The following is a 24,764-nucleotide window of genomic DNA, read 5'->3' as shown; positions in this document are numbered from 1 at the left end:
TAAGGACACTTCTTAGCCATCAGAAGAATCAGAATCAGTGTACCTTTGGGGATGTAATAATCTCCACTTATATCTAATGGGAGACATTTGACCAATATCATTGCTGTAGCTGATCCACATTAAAGTGATTTTTTAAAAAATTGACAGCCTGTTATTCATGTTAGGCAAGTATCATAATGATCATTTTGATTCCTGAGACCCTGAGGTTTTAAGCATTATAATGTCTTGCTTGCTTTTTGTCCTCTTTCTCTTCACCATCGCTCAGTTTAGCTAGAGTAGAAGCTGTAGTTTAAATGAATGGTCTGTCATATAAACTAAAGTATCTCATTATCCTTCAGTGGCTGTGGTCCAGAGTACCTCTTTCATCATAGTCTCTGGGATCTGTGCTAATTTGGATGAAAGTGCTCATTCTTTACAGCTTGAGCATTATCTCACAGGCAAAAAGATGGTGAATAGGCACAGGCATCCATTCCCTTTCATTTGGGTGCCTAGGAAGAAACTAGATCATGTTCAGACCATTGGCTAAATCTTGCTTGCAATCCAGGATAAATTTTGACCCACTGTATTTATATAACACATTTATATAATTTATGTAGCATAAATTTCTAATCCATTAGAGTTGGAATAAATGGTTGTCTCTTTTAAATGTGAAATATATTGTTTTAAACCTTGGAATAATAGATGTTTTTAATGTGTTTCTTTAAAGAATACTTCTAGGATTTCAAATAACTGCATAACCAGTATGTCTTAAAAGCAAATTAACAAATATTCAATAATGTAAAAGAATGATAAGTAATGTAACATGGATAACAGTTGAGTCAGGTTTTTGGACATTTATCAAGTACTTCTGTTTAATTATACAATATGTTTGGGGTGATATTCACATATCACATGAAGGCTTCATTAAATTTAGTTTATTTTAAATTTATAGAGTCTTTTGGAACACATTTTCAATAGCTGCTGCATTGGAGTAGCATTACCTTGTCATTTCTTACTCTATATTGTGGTTAAAGGTTTATTTATCAATCCTGTCTTCCACGCTCAGATTGTCGCCTTGGTGTGTCAGTACTAGCTACTGGTAGTGTAATGTCAGTCTCACTTAGGGACACTAGTACCACATATCTCTAAAAGATGGTGATGAGCAAGCATGTGGTTTAATTTGTAAGTTCAGGCCATTGCCAAATCTTTGTTTCAGGCATGCGGATTCTTAAATTGTAAGTTGTGAACAAAGCTTGGATCTACACCTTGTGCAGCATTAATAATGCCATAATTTCTTTTAATTCTAAATTATTCTATTGGTTGGATACCATCTTAGTCTCTGCTTTGACTTGTAAATGTCCATTGTTATCTCATAATGATATGGACTCTAATGCAATAACATGGTTAGTCAATTCAAAAATAAAATATCTTTTTGAGTTTATAGCTCCTGAAAATTGATAGGATGGTACACCAATTATGTGGTTTTCTTTTTTTTCTTACTAATCTTATTAAAGGGGGAGAACATTAAATCTTTGAATACTGTACCTCAATTTTATTGTAATGATTTTGCTGGTTACCAGGTGGGGTGGCAGTTGAAAAATTTGGTGAATGCACTACGAGAGGACCCGAGTGGTGTTATCTTAACTTTGAAAAAGCGACCTCAGAGCATGCTTACCTCAGCACCAGCTTTACTGAAAAATATGAGATGGAAGCCCCTTGCTCTGCAGGTAATGAAGCTTAATCATAAGTCATACACCATCATTTTAGCCATAGATTATCTCAGTAATGCTTCTTTATTGTGCCTCATCTCAGCAGCATATGGATTAATCTTGTATGCTTTTGAAAATTTGTTTGTGAAATGATCTCTTCACAGCTGATCCTAATAGGCTTAATTGTGATGAAATTTCAAAATCACTATAACTAAAATCAAATGATAAAGAACCCTGCCTTAATTTTTAAACATTTTAAAGCATAATTCCAAAGAAAAGCACAAGTTATTTGAAGCTAAAATGTGGATAGAAATGAAAGTGAGAGGTTTCATTTTGTGATATAATCTTCCATTTAAAAGTTATATCCATATACACTTCTTGAGGAAACTAGATAATAGTTTATAGAATTCTTTTAAATCAGCTCATGAGATCAGAATAGTTGTTTTTAAACAGTAGGTAGAGAAAGTTTTAGATAGTAATTAAAATGTACCTATTACGTTCTTCCTGATGGATCATTTTTTTCATTTCCACCATGTACAAAGGCAAAAACAGGGAAATTGTTACATTAGAAATTCTGCATTTTTCTTCAGCATGAAACATCACTCTAAAATGTTATTCTGGATGTTGATAAATTAGGTTCATTAAGAACCAGAGGTATCTAGGAAGTGATAAAAATATTCTGATTGATAAAGACAAGGAAATAATACATTTTCTTCCTTTTCAGTCAGGCTATAATGTTTAAACACATCATAGAAGAAAATTTTACTCTTCACAAGACCTGCACTTTTAAAATAGAAGACCATTACTTTTCATAGAAGTTTAATTTTTAAAAATTAAAGTCGCCCATTGAAATAGAACATTTCCTGTTATTCAGATTGAAAAGAAAAGCAATAAATGAAAATGCCATTGTTATCGCTGCTATTAAGTTCTGTATTAGTACCTTACACCAGTCTTGATTTTTTTTTTCCCCTGAAATTCTCAATTTTTCATTACATATGAATGGCCTTATAGATTATAATGATTTCTCATTGTTTAAAACTTTCCTACTTCTTGGCCTCAAAGTTGCATTATACTTAAATAAGATAAAAATATAAAAAGAACATTAAGATCTTTAAATTTTTAATGTGAATCTATTTTTTCAAATAAAGATGTATAAAACTATATTTTAAACTATATTAATATGTCCAAATGCACTTGACTTGCAGTATATGTTTATTATCAAAGATTTTTGATGATCATTAAAGTTTAGAGACCAGTATTTGACTCATTAATTCATAGATTAGCAAATCAGACCTTCCCATCACATCATTTTATTTTCTCACTACGTTGTAAGTTACTTTGTTGTTCCACTCTGTAGTTTTCTATTGACATGTCTTCCTCAAAGATCCTTCTTCAGAGCCTGAAAGGTGGGAACCCTGAAGAAGAGACCCTTTCAGCCATTAAGTTTTCTTCTCTTTATGTGTGGTTAAATTTAACAGCTTCTCTCTAGAACCTTCTGCTTCACAGTGAACACCAAAAAGACGCTAATTTCTTGTTGATCCATGAACTCTATTTGAGGGAATACCTCTAGAAAATAAATTGATGGTTTGGTCCCCTTTTAGATTCTTTTCCACGAGCACAAACTGGGGAATTAAGCTAATGACAATATCTAGTTAAGAATCGTTTTTATAGAAAATTCTGAAATAATCGAAAGACTTTTTTTTCTTTGCTACACATACATTTGGTGTGTGTGTTTAAACCTAGAGAACAAAGACTTTAATTTTTTAAATTGTTCTACACCATTCCTTAATTATAATAGATACTTAAGACACTGTTTCTAGGTTCATTCCTAAATGCCAAGAAATGTGCCTCATCAGATCACTAAGTATATTTATTCCTTATTGCCTATTCAGTTACTCTGACTATACTTGTAAATTTACTTTTTCAGAATGCTGAATTCAGAAAAAAATAAAATCAGTATTTACATAAGTGCTTATATGTGTTGACATTTTTATAAATTCATTACTTCACCTGCATTTAGTTCACCTAAAATGTATTGTCCAAGCTCGACTCTTTATAGATGAACAATACTATTAATGGGTTGGAGGAGGCAAGGAGGGACCCTGCTTTCAACTTTGAAAATTGACTTTAAGAAGCAGAAGAAAGAGTAGTAGTTTTAAGTAAATATTTACAGGTGGTAGTAAAACAAAGTCTTAAGAGTAAGGGCAATGGATTAGTCCTGTAACATAGCACACCACTACCAAATCTCCCGCCACCATATCTTCCTAAAGTCTATTTTGAAGACCTGAAAATGTACTATTACAGAGTTTCATTTTGGTATTAAGGCTTGGGCTTGTGCTAAAATGCAAAAAGAAACCAGAAGCATAATGGAAAGTATCTGGTCAGGATTTTAAGAGAATGAATACAACCAAAATGGACAAAGCTTGAAGATTCCAGGATCTGGAGGTTGTAAGTAGACTGCTTCCAGAAGGGGAAAAAATCAAAGAAATAGTGGGATGATCAAGTCTTACAGGCAGTTCTGGATTCTTTGTAACTTTGCCTGAGACTACATATTTTTCCTAGTGGCCAAGAAAGGACCTCATATGTGAAACTTAAGTGCTTAATGTAGCAACAGTCCCCTGTGCAGACATAAGTGCCATTCTTACTGTAGTCCTGCTTCTGGTGTGTTGGAGCCAAAATGCCCATTAACTCACCTGAATACAAGTTTTCATGTTCAAGCCTGAAGAATTGGACATTAGGTTATTTCTTCATAGGGTATACCAATAGTCTACTAAGAATTTTTTCAAATAGAGTTTACAAAAAAGAAACAATCTGTGGCATATATTTAACCTCAATGCGTCCATTTCATCTTTTTCTTTTATGATACCAGGCTTAGCATTTTCAGATAAAGTATAGCAAAATTTGTGTAGTTTGGAGGTAGATGCTAATACATGCCTCTAATGAAGAGAACAACTTAATTCTAACAAAGGAATAATTATTTTTTAAACTAATAAGGAAATAATTTGTACCTGCACAACTAAAATATAACCTTATCTACCTTAAGGTAGAAGATTTTTGAGGAATACACATGTTTTAATAAAAGTCATTTTAGTTCTAAAACAAATAGTAGCTTCTATTATTAATTAACTCCAATGACAAATTTTAATCTGGATTTTCTTTTGAAAATCATTTGTGGAATTATAGCCAAATAAGCAAAAGCATACAATTCAACTTCATGCTCACAGAGCAATTTCATTAGTACATTTCATGAAATTTGGCAACTCTTGTTAAACTTGATTTCTCAAATATTTTGCAATAAAACTGAAAGACTTAAAGATATTTTAGTCAAATACTACAAGCAGATTTAATCTGGAATTGAATTTGTTGTCATCTGCACCCGTTTATATATAGTAGAGATGGTCTACCTGAGGTAGAATCTTTTATTCTGAGAAAGCAAACTAGCAATTCCTTGCTTTCTGAGAACTGTTTTTATAACATGTCCTTAGTAGCACCCTCTACTAATGTCCTGGATTTTGGTAAGCATGGTGGTTGCTTATGGTCAAGTCCTTGAAATTCAATGAAAAAATCCTGGGGAATTATGGATGAACCTCAGTGTATATTTTTTGATGTTTGTCGTCTTAAATTAGCGTGCATAGGTCACCAGCTTGCACAAGTGGTATTGTTTTCTTCTTAAAAGAGATGTATGGGAGAATTAGCTGGACACTGGTGAGAATATTGATTAAAATCATCACTGGGAATCAACAATTTTAAACATTTAGGAACCCAACTTTTTTTTTTTTTGGTGAAAATGCATCTCAAAAATAATCACTAAAATCAGTGCTGGAATTCGATTTACAGATACAGGTTTCATTAGACATTTTTAATGTAAAATGATATCAAGCTGTATCGTTAGAATTGCTCCTAGACTGTTCTAATCCATAAGTCTTTTATATCGAAGTGATAATTTTTTGTGTGGTTTTTGTGCTTTTCACTTTAAATGTTATTGCTTAGCATTACCTTGATGCCATTTTTACAGGATATTTAAATTAAATACATTTGCACAGAGAAAAAATGGAAAGCAAATAGTCGTAGTACTCAGTTTTGTCTATCAACTGGTGTAACGACTGAAGAACACTGATAATGTTACATCTCAAATACATAGGAATATGAATGGTTGAAGTCACTGTAAAAATAAAAACATAAGCAATAATAAAATTTATTTTAATATCAAAGTTATAGGATGGGGCGGCCAAAGAAACATTAGAAGCAAAGTTTATATGTTTCTGAGAATTTTGCTTTAAAAGCATGTTTTGGAGGAAGGAAGGAAAGTAACTAATATTAGATATGACACTAGAGAAGAAAATAAGTTTTAACTAAAAATGTAATTGTGCTGACTGGGAGGCAGAAACAATTACATGTTTTACATGCTCAAGTTAGTAAATAGCTGCAAGCAATTGTCACATCAGATTTTTGTTCACCAATGTTTAAGCAAATTAATTAAAGGATCTAAATCACATTTGTGGTTTTCAACCAAATGCTTTCAAAATGTTAACACAGACTACAAATAATTACCTAATATAAAAAATTATTTTTTAGTTTTTCTATTCTTTAGCTTCCTATTCTTTCTTTAGTTAATATCCTAAAAATAATGTGTAGTGTAAGGTGAAAAAATTGGAAGCTCAGTTTTAATGTTGCAGTATTAACTATGCCCATAAGTGTGGACAGCATAAATATCCTAGTGGTAGTTTCAGTACAGTGTGCAAATTTTGATGATTAACTGGAAAAAGCCATTTTTTGATGTGACTCTAAAGTGTATATTATTGTGTATTATATAATAATGTACATAATTTTATGCCCATAGATCTATTTTTAACTTATATAGATACAGCTTCCTGATCAAATCTGTGGTTGAAAAAAAATGTTTTTTTCTTTGTAGTCTGATAAGAGAAGATTACATGCTTTAAGAAGACTCAAGTCTTTTGTATTTATAAATTTGTATTTTAGAAAAAGCTGAGAAAAAAACAGAGTGGGAGAATTTAGAATACATGTGCTTCTCTTACTTAGACTCTTCAAATCATTGAATACTTAAGAAAATCTTTTCCAAATTAGATCTAGTATTCTTTATATGATCAAGAAATTTACAAGATTGTTTGCAACTTCTTGCCTCCCAAAATCCAGAATACATTTTCTCTGGAGCATTTCTTTAGATGTCTCAGAGCTGCTAACATAAAACAATATTCTGGTACTTGTATTGGAATTATAATAAAAATGTGTTTGAACTAAGGACTTGTGTGAATGTTCTGTGCTAAAATAATGGGGTATTGTGTTCCAGTTGAGTCTGTACTTACTCCCAAGAGTGAAGAAAATTAATGGCCAGGTTTTCTACTTGATGTAATCATTCATATTTCAATGAGTATTTTCCCTCTGGAAGAGAAAGCAAACTCTTTGTGATATTTGCATTAGTGAGCTCTACAGATAACTGCATAATGTGTAATGCACCATTTTCATCTTTTAACATTGGGACAGTCTTTAAGTCATTGATTCCATTCAAGTCTTTATATAGCTCTATGAAAGCTGGGTCACTTACCAGATAGATGGACAACTAAATTAAGATATGCTTGCCAGAAGTTCTTAATATGTAAAATGTTTCCAATAAAACCTTTAACTTTAACTGTAGTTTTTTAGGTATAGCCGCTCTTCTCTCATAGTCTTTAAGGCCGTATGGTTTTCAGAGGTACATTAATGCCTTCCAGATGTGCTCAGTTACCTTAGAGATGTTAGAATCTCTAACGAGGAAAGGCCCTGAGCCATCAGAGGACTTAAAGTGAGATTTCAGTGATCCCTTACAAAAGCTGAAAACTTTAGTTTATACTAATCACAGCCTCCCAATGATGTTTAAACTGGAGGAGTAGGATATTTTTACTAAATTCATCACTCATGATTCAGAGGAAGATTTGTGCCGTACCATATTTTGGGATACAGTTTAAAGGTATTTATAGAGTTCAAACTGACAATATGAGAAATGTATGTGTACGTAATATAATATACTTCTGAGTCCTGTTCATAGTAGTAACTTATCATTAATTGACTATGGTTATAACTGTATACTTGAAGAGAGGCATATATGATCATTTTATTTACAGTTTGGATATTTCAAAATATGCATGCCTGTGCCCCCAAAAATCTGTCATAGATTTCTTTTAGAAGAGTAACAGTATGTATGCAAAATATGTTCTTCCTATTGGAGCTTCATTGAATCTGGAAGGAAAACTTTGTCATTAGAACTATTGAGATATGAAAAATAAATTTTGTGGAAAGGTCCTTTCAGAAAATAAACCCACTTGGATAGAATCCAAGATGGATCCATGTCATGCTTGATTGCATACCGAAGTTGATCAAGTTAGACTGAAGCTTCATGCTTGCTTGAGTTACAAGATGCAATCTTAAAAGACCCTTGTATTTTATCCATAAGTGATAATAGTTCTTAATTTTCTTCCTATGCAGATTTTCCCATTATAAGAGAAAGAGTCAAAATAGCAAAGTGGTACAATTAAAAAAATATTATCCTTTATTTCTATTTTTTTCCCTTAAATTGGAAATTCTTTATAGTACAATGGTAAACTACTTTCCTTATACTATTTTATGAAGAAATTATTAAAGTAAATGTTACCAAGGTAGGAAAAACTATCCTTCTGCATTATTATACTCACATATTTAGGTTTTTGTCTGAATTCAGGCATATGTGTATTTTGAATTAAATCCAGAGAGAGCTTTTTGATTTGAGGAAAGCTGTGTTTTCCACTTTTTGTGTGTATTAGATAGTTATTGGTGGTAGGTATAATTTTAATGGCATTTGTTACACCTAGGAATTTCTCACTGATAGTTTCAACTAATAGCATCATTTATTTTGTGCTTTATTTAGTCATATTTTGCCTATCTTTCTAATGTTCTTTAATGCCATTTTCATTCTTTTGTCATTTATATTTTGTAACGTTTCAATTCTTGTCCTAACTTAGAGCTTTTTAAAGGCGTTATAAATTATCACAAATTTCCTTTGGGGTTAAGTAGCTATTTCCATTTTCCCATGGAGATTCTATTTTGCCATACTTTATTTTTCCATTGCTTAATGTCTTCTTTAAAATATTCTCAAGAATAATGTTTACTTTTTAGTTTGAATTAGCTTGACAAAAATATACTGAATAAATTTATTATTTATCATGTGTCTTATACTTAGTACAAGGCATACTGATTTAAGTAGCTAGATATCAGCATGATAACCCAATTTAAATGTTTTCTATGATTTACCAGTTAAAAAAATAACTAGTAAGTAGAGTTAACTGAATCAACTAATTTCTTATTTCTCTGAAAGTATAGGTGGTTTTTTTCAATGACTTGAATTAATTGAACCAGCTGAGACAATCAAACCTGTTATTTGTTTAAGTATATCTGTCTTTTTCTTCTACATTTTTGCTAGTTTAACTGTGCTGAGAACATTAATAGCAAATCTGTGCTAAAAATAGAAACCTATAGAAAATATCAATTTGAAGGAAGTTGACATGACTAATATTTAAAGTTCCTGGAAGGAGAAGGATCAAGTACCCGAAATAGACAATCCTTGTAACAGTCCAGGCAGAAGAAAATACTTTTATTGGTCCTTACCTCACACTTCACTTGTAATCACTGACTAATACTACTCCTTTTTTCCTTCCTTCCTACCTCTTTGTTTGCGGAGGACAGGAATAGATAGCAAGAGAAATTATCTTTAGTTCTACAGATGGTAAAATAGAAGGAGCGAAGTCTCCAGAATTAAAGTAGTAATCCTAGAAAAGAAGAAAGAGAATAAAAAATGTTTAGATTATTTTTTAATGTTATGTTTTTAGAACTTGTTTTTAAGTTCACTCATAGTGTTAAAGATAATTTAAAATAAGAGCATATTAGAGCATTTAAAAAGCATACTGAATATACGTTTTTCTCTCACAGTGCATCAGTTATAGAAAATGTTGGCAAGTAATGTACTGTTTAATGAATGTTTTCTTTACATTTTTATAATTATGAAATTTTGTTTAGATTTGTTGTTTAGTGTCATTTGTATTTAATAATAAGATATCCTGACAGGAAAAATTTGTAAACAGTCACATTACAGATCACACTTAACATAAAGATCCTATCTTTCAAAGATCTATTGGAGAGACTTGTAATACATTCTTAGAAAGAATTTAATTCTTTATTTCCTCAGGCTTCATGGTGTTCATCTGTACGGGCAACTCCTGATTACCTATATAAATTTCAGGATTTCCCGTTGCCAAAATTTTTGTTTCTAAAAGACACACATAGTTTAACTTAGTGCTATTCCAAAGTCAGCATATTTAAATGTAGTTAAACAGCATAGTCTTTACCGTATGCTTTCAAAATAGATAAAAATTCTTCGACATGTCAACTTTCAGACTTTATAAATATCATGTAAGATAGAATATTCTAGAATCCCAAAATAAATTATCAATTATTTTTCCCTTCTCTCTCTCTTTCTTTAATTTCTATTTCACATAGATTAAAACTTAACCGTCATTTTGGCAGGATGTGTGATTTCAAGCTATTAAGGTGAGCTGAGTAAAAAGGAAGGTCAAAAACCATGAACTGAGCCATAAACTATGTAGCCTACCCCAGGGACCTACATTGTACATTGTATTTATGCTTGGATTTTTGAACAAATTTTGTTTATCTGTACAAAAATATTGTCATAATATAAAATAGTTGTACTATGCCATTTTTTAAGTGTCAAGCAATACATGTTAAAGTAATAGAACTATGGGTCTATATACAGCTATCCTAAAAGTGTTTTCATACTGGCTAAAATGGCAACATCTTGTCATGTGAAGATGCAGCTCATTTTGTGATCATCATTTTTGTTTGCAATTACATTGAAGTTCTTATTTCTCAATGTTACTGTATATGTAGCTAATCAGTCAGATATCTGTAAGATGAACATGTGTGAATTTTAGTTTCACTTTAATTTCTCAAACCACAATATCATTTCCAAATGCTGTGATGCTTAGAATTGGGAGTGTTCGTAAGTTAATGCATCCTGATGTATTGCTTAATTCAGTAAATAGAATATCTTAATTTTTAAAAAATTTATTTAATAGGTAAATACAGGCATGAAAATAAGATCTATAGGTATACAATTAAAAGTTACTTTAAGCAATGGTAAATGTGTGTGCCTATGACAAGTGAAATGATTGTGTCACACTAACCACCATACTTTTGAAGATGTACCATAAAATGACTTTGAGAAGACAGTACTGTTTATATTTATGGAAGAAGTACATTTTCCTAGGAAATATTCTCATATTAGCCTTTCATACTCTATTTTTGTAACGTTTTCTGAGAATCTGTGACTTTCTACTGACTTAGGAGTATAATGCATCTCTTTTGGGAAAAGATCTGAAATAATCTTTCTTGTATAATCAGTCAGGATATAAGTGAACTCATTCTTTTGGAAGTTAGTCTTTATTATCTTTCTTTCAAAAGTGGGATTCTAACAAAGCAAATTCAAATAAGTTTCTAACTGTGAGATAGATCTCTCCATTATGAAACACTGCGTGATATTATTACCTTACAAATAGCTTTAACTGATTATGCCACACAATAAGGTGAGTTAGGAACTAAATGGAAATCTGTTTGTTTTTGAAGATTCAAAGGAATATCCATGTGCTAAATAACATACTTCTTGATTTCAGCCAAGTTCAAAAACTTTGTAGAAATAGATCACTTAAAAATGATAACTGTGTCATTGTTGTTGTTGTTGTTTGTGTGTTGTTTGTGTGCGTATGTATTTTCTTTTTCATTTTAACCAGCCTCTTATACCTAGAAGTCCCACAAGCAGCGTTGCCACGCCTTCCAGCACCATCAGTACACCCACCAAAAGAGACAGTTCTGCCCTTCAGGATCTCTACATCCCCCCTCCTCCTGCAGAACCATATATTCCCAGGTATCAAACTAACCATCATTTTGTTCTGTGTAGCTTCCAGCCAAAGACTGACCTCAGTGCATGAAAACTGTGAAGTAAATTCTCAAGGAACACCTTGAATATTTTCTCAGTTAAGAATTCTGAGCACATTCTGGAAAAAAACATTACATGATAGAGACTGTGGGCTTCCCAGGTGGCTCCGTGGTAAAGGATCCTCCTGCCAATGCAGGAGATGCAGGTCCAATCCCTCAGTTGGGATTATCCCCCAGAGGAGGAAGTAGCAGCCCACTCCAGTATTCTTGCCTCGGAAATCCCATGGAGAGAGGAGCTTGGTGGTCCACGGGGTCACAAAAGAGCTGGACATGACTTAGCAACTAAACAACATAGAGACTTGTACTCTAGTTAGTAATAACAATAACTATGATTTGTATTAAACACTCTACATTAAATATCATATAAACATTATCTCATATAATAGGAAATAATAGTAAACTAATATAAAAGTAACAATTTAGGATTATTTTAGTAAGTGAAAAAAAATCAGTGAGGCTCTTTGACAAAGAAAAGAAATCTGAGGTTACTTTGGAGCATTCCATACTTTTTCTCTAAATGAGAAAGTTACAGGTAACTTTTATGCCTTCTTAAATGTATGTAATTAGGAAGAATTTTTTTTTCTTGGATGATAATGAGAGAGAGTGTTTTTTCCCCCCAATACCTCTGTATCTACAGTTTCCACTTAGTTAGTTCATTAATGTTTCTTTCAGAAAGTAGAAAGAGTTTGCAAGAGAATGAGTTGCTTTTAAAGCCTATTTTCAGATTTCTGGAGGCTGTATCTCTATTTCATGTTCCAAATTCCTATTTGAAATTCCTGGCAGGTGGAAGAATATAATTCTGTGCGATCATGCATTCTGTCCAAAAGCATTCTGGTTTCCAGCCTGTGGAATACAAAAATTATGGGAAAAGGCCAGCACTAAATGGAGATAATTAATACCAATCACAAAGTATTTGATTCAGTTTTTAAATTAGTTGTGCAGTCATCCAAAAACAATAATTTAATGTCTCATGTTTTCAAGCTATACTTAATATTAAAATTCTTTATTAAATCAAAGCATGGAAATTCCTCTTTTTAATTACTTTTCATTATTCTTTACTTTAATACATCTAATGGTTCATTCTATTGGCTATGATGCTACTGACATTTAACAATCTAAATGCTACATGACAACATGGCATGTCTGCAAATCCTGTGTTGTCATCTAGTAATAAAACTACAGCCAATTTTAAAAACATTTAAGGTCTTTTTTTAAAATTAAATGTTGTGAGAACATGGTTTGTGAAAAGATATAATTTGCTAAGCTGGTGTTTCAAAAATCTTACTAATATATAATTTGTACTCTTATGTTCGATTTACAATCAGTTGTACAAATTCATTTGATATCCTAGTCAAATGTAAGTTGAATTTTAATTAAAGTAGTGTTGGACTTTTAAAATATTCCTGTAAAAGGAACAATAAAAGCATGTGTATTTCAAATAGGAAATGCCTCTTTTGGTTTGTTTTCATTGGAAAGATTTTATTCAGGACAAATGATTATTTAAAAGACCTTATTTGTCAGAGTGCCACATGTCCAGATAAACTCAGAAAACTATTTTTAGCAAATCTCTGCAGTTTTTTTATGTTCTTTCTTTTTCTCTTGGATAGGGAGGAACTTGTAATAAAGACAATATTTCCTAGACACCTTTTTTAAAATGTATTTCAGAAGACAAGAGTGTTAAAGAATATAGTTCTGTCCTCCAAGTGTGGTGCAGATATGAAGGCAATAGATTGAAGTCAATAAAAAGCTTTAAACATGCTATTTACAAAAACAGGAGAATGTAAGAGACTGAAGTATCAACACCATAGTACTTGTTTTGGTAGTATTGCTTGAATGCTCCATACTTTTCAGGAAGATTCATAATTAGAGTCTCATCTCTCACTTTAATTGATTCTTAGTCTAGCGTGTAATTTAACAGAATATTCTAACTGTATTCTGAGTCAAATTAGTAGTTACCTAGTCACACAGTCGTTTGATATATCAGTTAGAAAATACATACATCAGAGTCCCTTTGTACCACAGCCTCGTATAAATTATCAGCATTTTCTAATTTCACTTGAAGTTATAGTCATAAAAGTTTTTGCATTTGTCATTCTTTTATAGTTACAGCCATGGCATTTCCCCCCTTATTTTCATGATGAAAGATTTATCCAATTAAACTCATCTAAGCATTTTTTTTCCTACATTAAAAACATTTGTCTTCATAGGATCGGCATTTCGGTGATAATTTGAATTGTGAATAATAAAAGCTTTCTCATCTTAAAACCAAAAACCTTTAAAATGCTAGGAATGATTGTCACATTAAGTAGACTTTATCATTCTTCAAACACATTTATTCCAGTAAAAGGATGTGATCGCAAAAGTGACTTTTTCACTGAGAGGGAAAACACTCATATATATGTGAGTGAGGTTTAGTCCATTTTTTATTATATGACTATATACAATTTCATTATCAAAGTAGATAGTGAACTTTCATACTTAACCAAAATTCTTTATTTTATCTTGAAAACTAAGAATTTATAATTCTTGCACAACTATGAAGTTTAAGTACTAATTTATCTCATTAATTTTACTATGAGCCATTAAATATAAAGATAGTACAATGAAGCAGTTGTCTAGCTTTTCATCGATTCCCTTAAACACTTTTTAGAGCAAAAGCATAGGTTTATTATATTTTGGCCACCTGATGCGAAGAGCTGACTCATTTGAAAAGACCCTGATGTTGGGAAAGATTGAAGGCAGGAGGAGAAGGGGACAACAGAAGATGAGATGGTTAGATGGCATCACTGACTCAATGGACATGAGTTTGGGTAAACTCTGGGAGTTGGTGATGGACAGGGAAGCCTGGCATGCTGAGGTTCATGGAGTCACAAAGAGTTGGACATGACTGAGTGACTGAACTGAACTGATAGCTGTATAGGGCTTCCCTAGTGGCTCAGATGGTAAAGACTCCATCTGCCAGTGCAGGAGACATGGGTTCGATCCCTGGGTTGGGAAAATCCCCTGGAGAAAGGAAAGGCTACCCACTCCAGTATTCTGGCCCAGAGAATTCCATGGACTGTATAGTCCCCGGGATCATGAAGAGTCGGACACAACTGAATGAAAAGACAGAATGCAGAATATGAGTACATATACACATAGGCACACACACTTGTATATGCAAGTCATGTATCAATTAATTCTACTGTAAAGTTTGGTTTTGGTTTATACTTTTCTTAATTTAGCTTTATTAAATGTATTCCATATAGACATTTCTAATAAATCTTCTTTGTTGGCATAAGGCCCCTCTTTCATATCACGATAGAATAAGGAATACCAGCCCTTCCCATTTTCTACCACAGGGTGTATCCCTATAAAGAGAGTGTGGTGAGAATTGAATCACCCTCTGATCTCAGCTGCATTACTATTCATGTCACAGGACTGATAGAAACATCTGCCCACTTATAAAGAAGCATAACCTCCAGTGCCCCAGGTTCATTAGGGCTGTTTCCAAGCTAATTGCAGTGTCAGTTTCTTTTTGCTAGAGGTCTGACTTAACAAAAAGTGCCAGGCAATTTGTTCAGGAAAAGTTTTTACCTAGCCGAAAATACATGTGCCTGAGTTTTATATTTCCTTCTTCTTAAGAACTAACTTTCATAGTTATAATTTGGTAAGCAGCAGCACTTTTATTTAAAATAATTAAGGAGTGCCAGCTTGCTGATTCCTTCTTGAATATTATTTACTACTTTCTACATAGTTCAAATAATAAGAATATAGTTCTCTTCATTTGGACAAACCCAGCGTATACCTGAGATATAGTATACTGTAGTATAATAGTATAGTATTTTTGCTGAGCTGAAACTCATATTTTAGAATTGGCATTATATTTATAAGCTCATCACCATCTCATAAGACTTAGTAGGTCAATTAAAATTTGGTATTTTTCTCTGTTTTGTTTTAATTCAGTTTATTCTGTAGAGTTAAGATTTCACCCTTGGCATTTAACATAAAGTTAAATTTTATTTGGTTTGATAGGATTCATGGTTCTGTTTAGGGTAGAACTGGAAATAGAACTTGGAAGAAATAAAATTAATGATCCATGAAGAAAGAAATATTGCATTTGCATTTATAGTCATGTTCTAGAATGTGAGCTTCTCTAATAAAAATTTTGTAGCTGGTTAGTGAAATTATCATAAGATAAACAAAGTTCATTTTTACTAATCCTAAATGGAATATTTCTACTGAAACACCATTCATTATGGGTCCAATCACCTGGCTGTGTGATTAATACTTTGTGTGAGTAAGAGTTTTAGGGATCTCATAAATTATTAGAGATTCTTCTCTTCAGAATCCTATAGAAGAAAAAATCAATTTGTCATCATCTTAAATCCCATTCTTAAATTCTGTATATGATCAAGTTTCTCCACCCTCTCTCCCCAAGGAATGTTGCTAATATGTAATGAAATTTTGATATATCCATTTTGAATGAGTTCCAGGAACATATCTTTTTTACTATTAAATTAGACATATACTGTTTAAATACAGAGTGTAATTCTTTACACCAAGGTTATTTTATTAATAACAAACTGTTTGAAATTCTTAAAATACCAGTTTATATAGTGCTAACTTGGTTCTTAAGGTCACAGTACCCTCATAGAGCTGGTAGTTCTTAAATACATCTTTGTTTTTAAGCAGTGCAAATATTACCATGAATCAGTTAGATGAACTGGCAGAAGAAGCCTATATTGTTAGCATTGTTAATATTATACCTATTTTCTTAAGCAGTAAAAGCAATTTATGTGCTGAGATGATTTCTTTTATATGCCATAGTATGGTGAACATGAACTAGAGCAGGAGTTAGATTATCCATGGTCCATGTCTAGCAGTATCATTTATTACCTGTGTAACCTTTAGGCTAGTCATTCAACCTCTCTGAGTCTTGGCATTTTTTTCCCCCTGCAAAATAGGAATGATTAAAAATTGCCCTATAAACATCAAAGAAAGTTTGGAAAGATCAGAAGATATACAGGAAGGATATTATTACTACTTTAAACCCTCTGCCATTTTACCTCCCTAACACTTCCCGACATCCTTCTCCTTTACCCTTTCTTTAGGGATGAAAAAGGAAACCTTCCTTGTGAAGACCTCAGAGGACACATGGTGGGCAAGCCAGTGCATAAGGGATCTGAATCACCAAACTCATTTCTGGATCAAGAATATCGAAAGAGGTTTAATATTGTCGAGGAAGACACTGTCTTGTATTGTTACGAATATGAGAAGGGAAGATCAAGTAGTCAAGGAAGACGAGAAAGCACCCCAACTTATGGTAAGAAGTCTTCTCTTACGTTGATGAAGGAGTTTGTCTGGTATGGGAATCTCAATTTTTTTTCCTAGGCTTTTCGGTTGCGAAAATTACCTGAGAGCTTTTGCATCTTTGTAATTGATCTGTTTCTGTTGTGTGCTTCCAAGGAATCTCAACAATATAAGGCATGACATTAAAATTTATTCTAAATTTTCCAAAGGTAAGAAAGAATAATTGCCTCCCAAAGGCAGTGTTTTAACTTAACAATACATAGAAACCTTTTTGAATCACATGTAATTTTTGTATATCAGAGGTTGCCAAACTGAAGTAGTTCAAGAGGTTTTTTTTCTTTTTTTAATCAATACTTAACTGTTAACATAACTTAACTTAAAATCAAATTTCTGTATTTCTCAGATATTAAAAAAATCTTAGATGGACTTTTCTGGGTAAAATTTCATCTTGATTTTTGTTTTGTTTTTTTTTTATAAGAAGTGGTAAATTTTGAGTGGATTTTAAATAGAAAGGACATAATATATTTAAAGCAAAGATGGGCCTAAAGTTACCATGTCCCAGGATTTTTTTTTTATCTGACTCCTATTTTTCCATGCATGACCAAGAAAGTAACCCAGAATTGATATAGTTTAGCTGAACCATTTGCAGATGAATTTGCCTAAAGTTAGAGTAGTAAATTCTGTGGTCCTCTTGCAAGAATGAATGGATTTAATTGGAATTCTGTACTCCTTGCTTTCCAGTTTTAGGAGAAGGGCAGGATCGTTGCTGATAAGTGCAGATTTGATCAGTGGAAGCTGAGGAGAAAGAACGTTGTTTTTAACTTTCTCTTTCCACTTACCTGCCTTACTTGTTCACCATGGCCATATGCCTCCCTCCTGTGGTCCCAAAATATTGGTCATCACATACTTTATAACTGACACCCTATTTCCTTACAGCTTTTTTGGTAATAATGAGTAATAATTAAGTATGGAAAATTTTGTCCAAAACGATCCTAAGTAATAGAACCCTACCTATCATGCTTTATGTAACTCTCTGTACATGTGCTGTTTTTTCATGTGCTCCTCATTTATACTACCCTGGTGGCAGTTATTTTGAACTGTCATAAATTGAAGGTATTTGCACCGTTGCTTTTCTCCACTATTGTAAACTTCTGCAGTAAACCTCTGCCTGTCATCTTCATTATCCCACCCCTGCCTCATCACATGAGATTTTTATTTTTACGCATTCATTCCACAAGTACTTATTGACTATATATTATTAGATAGGCGTTCAGTTCAGTTGCTCAGTCGTGTCCAAATCGTTGTGACTCCATGGACTACAGCACGTCAGGCTTCCCTGTCCATCACCAACTCCTGGAGCTTGCTCAAACAAATGTATATCAACTCTTCTTTTTTTATGTCCCAGAATTTTCTGGCTGTTTTCTACTTGTATTGAAGTAGATAAGAATGTTTAAGGGGAAATTATAGTCACTAGATAAAGTTGATTATTGATAGCTTTATGAAAAATAGTTTACCAAGGCCTTACTTAAATAGCTGTGAACTGTTAGTTCCTTCAGACTATTATGGTTTAAAGCACCTAGTGCTATCATGTTCCACAAATCATACCTCTTCCAATAAAATAGAATATCATTTAAATTTTAGAAAATGTAGATATCCTATAGATACCTAAAGTGTTTTTATAAACAACTTAGGAGAAAATAAATGTATATATACTTAAAAGAGGAATAAGGAAGTAAAAACAAAAGTTCTTTTACTTTTGGATTTGAAGGTGTTTGTTTTTTTTTTTAATTTTGAACCTGAAATATAGCCTGAACTTTCACTTAGAGATACTTTAGAGATACTCCAGTAGAGATTCCCTGGCACGACTGGAAAATTGTTCCATGTAACTAGCAGTTTAATGTATATTTACCTTTTTAAAATCAGATCTTAAGTAATAAAACCTACTTGTCACATACATGAATTTCTGGCCATAACATTCCCAAAGAGTAATTTATCTGTAAATGCATTCAGCTGATATTTGTTGTGTGTATAAAGTCAGCCAGGCACTGGGGATGCAAAGTTGAGTAAAACATAAATCTTCCCTGGAAGGCAGCCATCGCCCAAAGGGAAAGAACAAAGAGATGCAGCAGCAGCAGCTTTAGGCCAGACGGAAAGTGCGCCAAGTGCTGCAGTAGCATGGGCGTTGAAGTCCCAGTGTCTTCCTGGGAAGTCACATAAATACAAGTGACGTTTATGCTGAGTTTTAAATGATGAAGAGTCATCATCCAGGGTTTCTCAATGCTAGTTATCCCTACCAAATACTTGACACCCTCTCAAACCTAGTACTGAGATCTGAGAGTTTATATAAATCTCCCAGCCCATCCCCTAAAGGCCCCAAGTATTAGTAACTTCAACCCTTAATAAGTAATAATTGATGACAACTTCATTTAACCTATAAAATGGTCCCATTATATGGATCCCCAAGTGTGACAGTATTTCTTGGGTTTAAAAATAATGATAATGAAATGCTTGATCCTGCTGAAGTATATAACAAAATAAACTCTGATTGCCAAAAAAAAAAGTTCACAATTTATATTTTCTGAAAATGAGTAATTTAACTTCTTAGCACTTGTGAAATACTTTAAAATCATTGTATAAGTCCTTTAGCCTTACAGTTCAACTTAGTTCTTCATTGCAAATATCCTTATCTTCCAGTGTGTGGACTTAGCCACGATTGCTACCTATTAACTTCCCAGTTACCTATTTACTCAAAGAGGTTCAGAGTTAAGATTTTAAGAGTCTAGATAGTGTTTTGAGAAGCAAAGGAGAAATTTAATACAGTTTTTACTGTGTGCTTTTGTCTTCATTCATATTTTAAAGTTAGATATGTAAGACAAAAATTAAAATTTAGAGACACTCTGTTATTAGACTCAGTGACAAAGAAACAGATATAAAGAAAAATATTTGAAAATATCCTAATCATGAACTTTATTTTAAGACTGGAGGTTTATTAAATGCTTTATCATATTTGTTAACCAACTTCTCAGTTTATATCACGGACCCACTATTTGTGGGTAAGAGTGAATTAAAAGATCAGTTATTTGCCCTAAGCCATAAGATAAATACAGTATGGATAGACAGTGGATGGCCTATCTAGAAAATAAGTAAATACTTGTTGAGCTTTTATGCTCAAAAAGCATTGGGCTTACATCATAGGTCAGTTGGTAAAGAATCCAGCTGCAAGGCAGGAGACCCCGGTTCAATTCCTGGGTTGGGAAGATCGGCTGGAGAAAGGATAGGCTACCCACTCCAGTATTCTTGGGCTTTCCTTGTGGCTCAGCTGGTAAAGAATTCGCCTCCAATGAGGGAGACCTGGGTTCAATCCCTGGATTGGGAAGATCCCCTGGAGAAGGGAAAGGCGGCGGCTGCTGCTGCTGCTGCTGCTGCTGCTGCTGCTGCTAAGTCGCTTCAGTCGTGTCCAACTCTATGCGACCCCATAGACGGCAGCCCATGAAGCTCCCCCGTCCCTGGGATTCTCTAGGCAAGAACACTGGAGTGGGTTGCCATTTCCTTCTCCAATGCATGAAAGTGAAAAGTGAAAGTGAAGTCGCTCAGTCATGTCCAACTCTTAGTAACCCCATGGACTGTGGCCCACCAGGCTCCTCCGTCCATGGGATTGTCCAGGCAAGAGTGCTGAAGTGGGGTGCCATTGCCTTCTCCGCAGGGAAAGGCTATCCACTCCGATATTCTGGCCTGGAGATTATAGTCCATGGGTCGCAAAGAGTTGGCACGATTGAACTACTTTTACTTTCATTCTAAAAAGCATTAACCCATTTAATCCTCACAACCCCGAGAGGTAGATAACTAATAGAATCCTTACTTTATAAATGGGTTAAATATCTTACTCAGCTAGTAAGTGGTAGAACCTTGATATTTGTTGACTCTATCAGTGTTACTAGCTAACTAAATAATATGAAAATATTTTGCTAAAATGTAGGAAAGTAGTTCAAAAAGGCAAAATGGTTGCCTGAGGAGGCCTTACAAATAGCTGAGAAAAGAAAAGCTAAATGCAAAGGGAAAAAGAAAAGATATGCCCATTTGAATGCAGAGTTCCAAAGAATAGCAAGGAGAGATAAGAAAGCCTTCCTCAGTGATAATGCAAAGAAATAGAGGAAAACAATAGAAGAGGAAAGACTAGAGATCTCCCCAAGAAAATTTGAGATACCAAGGGAACATTTCATTCAAAAATGGGCACAATAAAGGACAGAAATGGTCTGGACCTAACAGAAGCAGAAGATATTAAGAAGAGGTGGCAACAATACACAGAAGAACTATATAAAAAAGATAACCATGATAACCATGATGGTCTGATCAGTCACCTAGAGCCAAACATCCTGGAATGTGAAGTCAAATGGGCCTTACGAAGCATCACTACAAACAAAGCTAGTAGAGGTGATGGAATTCCAGTTAAGCTATTTCAAATCCTAAAAGATGATGCTGTGAAAGTGCTGCACTGAATATGCCAGCAAATTTGGAAAACTCATCGGTGGCCACAGGACTGGAAAAGGTCAGTTTTCATTCCAATCCCAAAGAAAGGCAATGCCAAAGAATGCTCAAACTATTGCACAAATGCACTCATCTCACACGCTAGCAAACTAATGCTCAAAATCCTCCAAGCCAGGCTTCAACAGTATGTGAATCGTGAACTTCCAGATGTTCAAGCTGGATTTAGAAAAGGCAGAGGAACCAGAGATCAAATTGCCAACATCTGTTGGGTCATCAGAAAAGCAAGAGAATACCAGAAAAACATCTATTTTTACTTTATTGACTACGCCAAAGACTTCGACTGTGTGGATCGCAACAAACTGTGGAAAGTTCTATAGAGATGGAAATACCAGAGAAATCTGCCTCCTGAGAAATCTGTATGCAGGGCAAGAAGCAACAGTTAGAACTGGACATGGAAAAACAGACTGGTTCCATACTGGGAAAGGAGTACATCAAGGCTGTATATTGTCACCCTTCTTGTTTAACTTCTATGCAGAGTACATCATGCGAAATGCTGGGTTGGATGAAGCACAAGCTGGAATCAAGATTGCTGGGAGAAATATCCATAAACTCAGATATGCAGATGACACCACCATTATGGCAGAAAGTGAAGAAGAACTAAAGAGGCTGTTGATGAAAGTGAAAGAGGAGAGTGAAAAAGTTGGCTTAAAATGCAACATTCAGAAAACTAAGATCTTGGCATCTGGTCCCATCACCTCATGGCCAATAGATGAGGAAACAATGGAAACAGTGAGAGACTTTATTGGGGGGGGCTCCAAAATCATTGCAGATGGTGACTGCAGTCATAAAATTAAAAGATGCTTGCTCCTTGGAAGAAAAGTTATGACCAACCTAGACAGCATATTAAAAAGCAGACATATTATTTTGCCAACAAAGGTCTATCTAGTCAAAGCTATGATTTTTCCAGTTGTCATGTATGGATGTGAGAATTGGACTGTAAAGAAGGCTGAGTGCCAAAGAATTGATGCTTTTGAACTGTGATGTTGGAGAAGACTCTTGAGAGTCCCTTGGACTGCACAGAGATCAAACCAATCAATCCTAAAGGAAATCAGTCCTGAATGTTCATTGCAAGGACTGATTGATGCTGAAGCTGAAGCTCCGATAGTTTGGCCACCTCATATGAAGAACTGACTCGTTGGAAAAGACCCTGATGGTGGGAAAGGTTGAAGGCAGGAGGAGGAGGGGACGACAGAGGATGAGACGGTTGCATGGCATCACATGAGTTTGAGTAAGCTCTGCGAGTTGGTGATGGACAGGGAAGCCTGGTGTGCTGCAGTCCATGGGGTCACAAAGAGTCGGACACAACTGAGTGACTGAACTGAAGTGAGGAAAGTAGTTTGTCAAAATTTCATTACTTCTTCAAAATTCAAGCATCTGATTTCAATCAAGCAGAACTAGGTCTAATTATGTATGTTCTTCTATATGTTTTGTATTTCCTGGTGCTACAGTAAACATGCATTCACATAGACATGGCCCTAACACACCGTAGGAAAAGATAGCTGAAATGAGGGGTAAAGTTAGCAACAGTGTGTTAGACTCTTTTTAAATGAGAAAGTGTAAATGGGTTTTACTTTCCTAAAAAGATAAACAAGAATGATTCCTGGAAACACAGATACAGTAGGGGAAACAACCTAGATTAGTGATTGCTGGTATTGGCTTTATAATCAGCCACATTTGTTAATCCTGTCTGTCATCTTATTACTCCAATATGACTTTAGGAATGTTACTCTAGGGCTCAGTTTCTCATTTGTTAAATGAAGATGATAATATCTGTCTCATAGACATTTTGTGAGAATTTAATGACAACAGACTGAAAATTGACTAGAAAGTGCCCAGTATGTGCCAGATATTTATTTCCACTGCTTCGTTATTACATAGAAACTTTAGTGTTGCTGAGAGAATAGATCTTAAGTGTTTTCACCGCATATACAAAAAAGGATAAGTATTTGAGCTGATAGATGTGTTAAGTAGCTTGATTGTGGTTATCATTTCACAGTGTATATGCATAATATCAAATCATCATTTTGTATACCTGAAATGAATGCAATTTTTGTCAATTATCCCTCAGTAAAACTGGAGGGAAAACAATCAAAGAACTGAAATACTTCAACATGTAAATAATATTAATAATAATAAGAGCCATTTAAAATTCTTTGAAGAATAAGATGGGATGAATAAACAGAAAATTCAAGGAAGAAAAGAAATTGTAATGTGAAAATAAAAGGGAAAAAAGGATAGCATTAAATTACTTTAACTCTTTGGTCTCATCTGCTCATGCTTCAAAGGCAAAGGTTCAAATTGGATGAGATTAGTTGCTTGGTGACTTTTCAGAATGATAGTATTTTCCATCAGCTTTCTTTTTTCACTCTTGACAGACTCCTTGCTCTTGTTACTCCATCACAGCACATTTCTGTGCATATAAACCTGCTAAAAGGTAGACACAGTTGGCTGAGTCCCTTTGTGGTTATGAGTGGTCATGTTTTCTAAAAATAGGATAAAAACATATTTTTGACAATAATATTGTAGAATAGTATTAGTTTGAAGAAATTCAGACCTTTTCTGATTTATTGAAAATTCAAGACCTCACAGAAAGCACACAAGTGAATGCAAGGTTGGTATTTTACAAGTGTTTCTCATGAATGTTATTTGTCCACAGTGTGCAGTGAGGAAAATTAATTTCTATATTATACTTGATCATTTTCCACTGGAGTAGTTGAAACAAGAGAAAACCAAATACCATCTCCTTTTTAGCTACATAAATAGTACATGGCTTGAAGTGACCTATAATAGCATGATGAAGGACCTATGGGCAGTGATACTGGGAACTGAGCTTTATCATTGTGAGGTGAGGATATGGTCTGAAGGTTCTAGGGTCTCTCATCATACTTCAAAATCACCTTTCTGTCGTACAACTTCATTCTATCTTTTGGGCAGTTGAATTACAATTAATAGCATTATTTCAAACATTTCTTAAAGATATGCAGAATACATTCACAAATACATTTCCAAATGAAAGCTCGTTCCCTCTCCTATGTTTTTTTAGTATAAATTGTCTTTATCAAACAATAGCCCAACTGTTATTCATCAGCTATTAGAGACAAAAGAAAATGAGATTCTAATCACAAGAAATTTCTGTGCTCAAGTAAAATGTACTACTTCCAAAGCAGAACTAAACAAAGTACAAATTAGTAAATCAAAAAC

General features: G+C 33.8%; 1 protein-coding gene across 5 annotated transcripts in view; it reads left to right on the top strand.

Annotated features, from left to right (window-relative positions):
• Positions 1-24,764, top strand: part of CNKSR2 (connector enhancer of kinase suppressor of Ras 2) — a 284,997-nt gene that overhangs the window by 156,630 nt on the left and 103,603 nt on the right. For 3 of the 5 annotated variants that reach the window (XM_040266670.1, XM_040266669.1, XM_040266673.1), the window contains exons 9-11: positions 1,560-1,706; positions 11,522-11,655; positions 16,820-17,031. In XM_040266670.1, the coding sequence (XP_040122604.1) occupies positions 1,560-1,706; positions 11,522-11,655; positions 16,820-17,031 (493 nt within the window). The remainder of the gene's footprint in view (positions 1-1,559; positions 1,707-11,521; positions 11,656-16,819; positions 17,032-24,764) is intronic. The other 2 variants (XM_040266671.1, XM_040266672.1) reach the window with 1 other exon arrangement.

The sequence above is a fragment of the Oryx dammah genome, unplaced genomic scaffold (assembly GCF_014754425.2).
Source record: "Oryx dammah isolate SB20612 unplaced genomic scaffold, SCBI_Odam_1.1 HiC_scaffold_23, whole genome shotgun sequence".
In the NCBI taxonomy this organism is placed as follows: Eukaryota; Metazoa; Chordata; class Mammalia; order Artiodactyla; family Bovidae; genus Oryx; species Oryx dammah.
This window is presented reverse-complemented; position numbering and strand designations above follow the sequence as displayed.